A 5,702-nucleotide genomic window follows, 5' to 3' on the forward strand; every position below is an offset into this window, starting at 1 on the left:
TCTTCTTCTTCTTCTTCTTCTTCTTCTTCTTCTTCTCATCATTTTTCTGTTGTTTGGGGGTGCGGTCGGAAATAACTTGTCAGTGCATTAGCGCCACCGCCTGGTATGGATTGTTGTTTACCCTTTGTGCTGCAGCGCAGCACAGGAGGGGACAAAAGCAGTATCGGTTAAGAGTATCGGCCGGCTTTTACGAGTACGAGTATGAGTTCTTGATGCTGGTATCGGACCCGATACCGATATCGGTATTGGGACACCCCTACTTTTAAACCTTATTTAAAAAATCGATACAGGGCTTTAGAATATCGATACAGTATCGGGAAATGAAATGTCGTGATATTTAAGTGTATCGATATTTTCTTACACCTCTAACAAATACAATGTCAAATTCTTGGTGAGAAATATCTCGATATTTGTGTCTTTTGTTTGTCATTTGAATAGATATTTGACAAATCAGTACATCTTCACCAAATATGGCTGTGGTGAACATTGTAAAGCCCTGACTGGAACACTGTGATGAAGCAGTTTGCCTACACAGATGCAGAAAACATGAACTAGTATGTTTCTACCTTAGTGCTAGCTGCAAACAGCTCACCTTTTTTAGAAGATTCCTAGCTTCTTGAGTGAGGTAAGGTGGAAGGTTGAGTTTGCATTTCAAGATTTTATCAATTGTCTTCTTTCGGTTTTCACCAGTGAATGGAGGCTAGGAGAGTTAGGAGTGAAACAAAGGTTTTTGATACAAGTAAAAACATTTTGACATCGTAGCTATGACTAAAGAACAAATGTACTTACTGCTCCTGTAAGCATGTCATACATTAGCGCTCCCAGACTCCACCAGTCTACAGCTCGATTATGTCCACTCCTCATTAGGATCTCTGGAGCCCTGAGGAAGAGGACGAAGTGTCACAGCAGAACAACAACACTAAAGAAATGCTGCACATATCTGAAGATTCACATATCCACCAGCTACAATCTAAATACATCTGTGTGATAAGCGTGTGTCATACATGTATTCAATGGTGCCACAGAAAGTGTGGGTGACTGTCCCGTCATGAAGGGATTCTTTACACAGACCGAAATCTGTCAGTTTCACATGTCCTGGAAGGTAAAAGGAGAATTAAGTGACACTAAACCCCAAAACAAACAACAACAAACAACAGATTAGGACAGGAAGAGTTTATTCTAAAAACAAAGGATTCACTCTTGGTGCAAACAGGATGGGATCACCAGTGAACATGTGGCAAAATATATCAGGAAGGATTCAAATCCATTCAAACAAATGGTGTGACTTTGTAAGTTTTCTTTCTTTTCTGTTTTTGTTTTTTAAAGAAACTTTCTTTTATATAATAAAAGCATCAGAGCCTGCAGGATGCACCATGAACCAAAAAACACCTGCTTTTCTTTTTGGATCATTTCTTTAGATGCAGCAAATAAAACCACATATTCTTTTACTGAACATACATGCTAAGTTGTATGATTGTCCATAAATTGGGCGATATTGGCAGAAACAATCACAATTATGGCATTTCACCAACAACAATTAATTTGAGAATAAATAGATAACAGTTGCTCTAGTGTTTTTGACTATACATAAGCCACACTGTGTTCTAATTACAAGTCATAAGTCAAACTAACTTCTTCATTTTAATGGGACAAATTAGTCCCATTAATAATAATACTGTGATTCTGTCTGCGTTTCATTAGCAACTTATAAACAGAAGTGGAGAAGGAGAAGGTGGATTCTGATTGGCTGCTGTCACGCACATTTCCACCATGTCTGATCGAGTAAAAGGCTCACAGCTGATCACCGTGATCGACCTGAATTTTTTCTCAATCAATAATCACGATCAAATAATCGCCCAGCCCCAACTGAAACCCACCTTTTCCACAATGTTGAGTGGCAGCACCTTCAGTAACGCCACAAGCTCACGTGCGTGKTTGATAGTGTTGCAAACAAAAATACCTCCTCATATGGCACTAAAGCCCCCTCTCCATTGTCTTTTTGTCTCTCAATTGTCAAGTCTCACTTTATTTTGGTTCTGGTCTGTTCATTTCTGTGTGTGTGTCTCCATGTAAGTGTGTCCCTCACTCTGTGGGCGTGACAGTGGGTGAGACATCAGCAAGTGGCTACAGCTGTTGTGGTAAAAAAATTATAATAAAACACAAGAAATTGGTTATATTGTACGGTAGTCAGACTTTTTTTGTTGTGTTGCTGTTTTCAAGTGCTTGTGTAACCATAGGTGGCCAGGTTGTCCAAAACGGTAAATGGTAAATGGACTGTGCCGCCCACGCAGGCTCAGCCGGTGAAATAGTTAAACGTTCAATGCGAGCAGCCCYACCCAACTTGAAACAGAAGATGAAAGTAGAGCGCGTAAAATTAACAAACGTCGAAAAGAAAGGAGAAAGAGATGGATGGAGCAGTAAACTTAAGGGGGGAAAAAAGAAAAGGTTAGTGCAAGATTCAGCCAAATGTTCCAAATTAACAGAACTTTCCCATGCATGGAGGGACCAAAGTCAGAGAAGCAGTGATGACACAGGACTGAGCAGCAGGAGTCCAGGTTAGCAAACACTGACTACATGTCCTATCATTCAGATGTGTTTCTCAATGTCTAACAGAAATGTTTCACCATATGTGCTGAAATCTTTAATCTGCTTTATCAACAAAAATTAAAATCAGTCCATATGTATACTGACCACAAAAAGGCACATTTCATTAAAACATTTCAGGAAACAGTCTTTGCTCTGTTTCTACAATAATTTAACTATTTTGCTCAAGAAAATTACATTGCAGTGAGTCTGATCACTCTGTGTGTGTAACTTTCCTTATGTTGTAGGTCTATGTGAACCGAATTATTTACAAAAGTGCTGAAAAGGCCAGTTAGTCACAGAGGTGATGCCAGTCATAATCATTCTCATGATTAATCGCACATGATACAATTTTGCCCAACCCTACTGTAAATTACACAGATTTTCACCCATGCATGAATACAGACCTATAGGGCAATCTTACGGCTTTTTTCAAAAACATTCCTTCAAACTTATTTAAGTCTAAGGGCTGGAAGGAAATATGTTTGCCTCTCTGCTTAGTGTTGTACCCACCCTCAACCCTCCAAAAATGTTATGTTCCTTTTGTAGTTTATCATTAATATCTACAAATTTCATTCGTAACAATATAGCTTGCTTCCATTTWGAACCATATTGTGACTGAACTGCTCTAAAATTCAATAAATGATCAAATATGAAGTATTAAATGATAACATGAGCTCTTTAAATAATATAATCCTTTTGAAAGATAGTTTAAAAAAGAAATCAGTCAGTCTAACAAAAAAAATTGTAGCTTTAAGTTATTTTGTGCAGTGTGAAAGACATATTTGGTATGTTTTTTAATATAAACTTATAGTACATACATACATAAAGTTTTTGTTTGCATTGAACATTTTTAGAGTTGGTAAAACAACTCTATAAACTGTATGACTATATCTGACTCAAGTCTTGCCAAAAATGTGTTTTTTAATAAATACATTAAAAACAATAAAATGACACATGTCAACTACAGAAAAGCTGTTCAAAATCAACCTTTTCCATACAAATCTCTTTGGTCCAAATGGTTTAGGATAAATGTTTTGTATAACGCTGTATTTGTGTGTGTGGTGGAGGTTGGTGGTAAGCGTTATTGTGCATTTATCGTTCATTTATCGAGGTGAATTGGTCAATATACTGTGATATTGATTTTAGGCCATTTTGCCTAGCCCTACTCCTCGCCCTCCCCTCCCTGCTCCTCTGCCACTGCAGACGCTGTTATCTTCACCCCATGTCCTCAATCTGTGGCAGACAGTCCGCTCCACCCCCTCATGGTGGACTCAGGGGATGTTGCTGCCTTGCTGTTATTAGATCTAAGTGCAGCYTTCGACATCTTAGATCATGGCTTCCTCCTGTCTCGGTTGGAACACTGTGTTGGTCTTAGGGGTACAGTTCTGGCATGGTTCAGGTCATATTTGATGGACAGGAGCTACTCTGTTCATTTAGATCACTGTTCCTCTGCCGAAGCACCTTTAAAGTATGGAGACCCTCAGGGATCAGTTCTGGGCCCTCTTTTGTTTTCACTGTATAAGCTGCCTCTTGGACACATTTTTAGAAAGTTTAAGATTTCATTCCATTTTTTTTGCAGATGACGTACAGATTTATATGCCTTTAATTGGGAAAAATAAGGATAATTATTTACAGTCTCTATTAGACTGTTTAGGTGAAGTGAGATCATGGATGGACTCTAACTTTCTCCATTTGAATGATAATAAAATTCAAGTCATTTTATTTAGACAGAAAAATGCTGGAAGTGACCCTGATGCAATCCTTGGATCTTTATCTCCATTTTATCAGACAGCTGTTAGAAACCTTGGTGTTGTCTTTGACAGCTGTTTGAAACTGGATAAGCAAGTGAATTCAGTTGTCAAAWCAGGCTTTTTCTATTTACGTCTTTTAGCCAAGGTGAAGTCTTATTTTTGTTTCAGAGATTTTGAAAAAATRATTCATGCTTTCATCACAACACGTTTGGACTACTGTAATTCATTGTATAAGGGCATAGATCAGCCCTCCCTGCATCGTCTCCAAATGATTCAAAATGCTGCAGCCCGACTTTTAACTGTTACACGGAAACATGTACACTTCATTACACTGGCTACCTGTATCTTATAGAATTGATTTTAAGATTTTAGTACTAGTTTTTAAAGTTTTGAATGGCCTTACTCCAACCTATCTACAAGATCTCCTTCATGTTCACTCTTCATCCAGAACACTGAGGTGGAACAACCAGATGCTTCTTGGTGTTCCAAGATCCAGACTTAGGAGCACAGGTGATCGTGCTTTTGCTGTATCTGCTCCCAATCTATGGAACAACTTTCACATTAGATCTGCTCATAGCTTGGAAAACTTCAAAGTGCTTCTTAAAGCTCACTTTTACTCTAAGGCATTTAATTGATACTAGACCTGACATTGTAACTTTTATCTGTTCTTATTATTGTTCGTTGTAACTTATTATGTATTTAAGTAATTTTTGTGTTGTTTATAGACTGCTGTGCAGCACTTTGGTGCAGCCATTGGCTGGTTTTAAAGAGCTTTATAAATAAAGATTGACATTGACATTGGTTGTATTGTTAAAGAGCAGTATGATTTTTTTGTTAAAATTACAGATTTCTGAGGGTCAAGATACAAGTAACTGTCTAAAGAGATTGACATGTTGACCTCAAGTACTGGATCTAAGCAGAGGCCTGACACTAAAGCAAAAACCAAATGATTGATTGATTAAAGAAATATATAATTGAACTGTCATCCTAACTGGTCATTTAAACATTAAATGTTAATAACTATACACGACTGAAAACTGTCAACCAGMGGAAGTTGCACCAAGCTCTACAACACCACAAATCATTTGTTTCTTCAACCTTTTTTATGTTGTGTTACATAAGCTCATAGAAACGTTAGAAKAGTTTTACAGTAATTGTATCTCTGGTAAATAATGAATTGAAAATGAATAAAAATATAGTTAAAATCACAGGGATGCTTTCAGGATCTTACAGAAACATGGAGGCTCCTAATGTTGCTCTGCTAACAGCTACAGTGGTTTGCAAAAGTATTCATACCCCTTGAACTTTTCCATATTTTGTCACATTACAACCACAAACATAAATATATTTCACTGGAATTTAATG

The 5,702-nt window shown here is 37.5% G+C and overlaps 1 protein-coding gene across 1 annotated transcript in view; it reads right to left on the reverse strand.

The window, feature by feature from the left end:
• Positions 1-5,702, reverse strand: part of LOC106537330 (ribosomal protein S6 kinase beta-1-like) — a gene marked incomplete in the record, with an annotated part of 21,508 nt that overhangs the window by 6,731 nt on the left and 9,075 nt on the right. The window contains 3 exon segments of the mRNA XM_014034715.1: positions 593-700; positions 790-880; positions 1,005-1,095. Of these exon segments, the coding sequence (XP_013890169.1) occupies positions 593-700; positions 790-880; positions 1,005-1,095 (290 nt within the window).

The sequence above is a fragment of the Austrofundulus limnaeus genome, unplaced genomic scaffold (assembly GCF_001266775.1).
Source record: "Austrofundulus limnaeus strain Quisiro unplaced genomic scaffold, Austrofundulus_limnaeus-1.0 Scaffold2250, whole genome shotgun sequence".
Taxonomy (NCBI): Eukaryota; Metazoa; Chordata; class Actinopteri; order Cyprinodontiformes; family Rivulidae; genus Austrofundulus; species Austrofundulus limnaeus.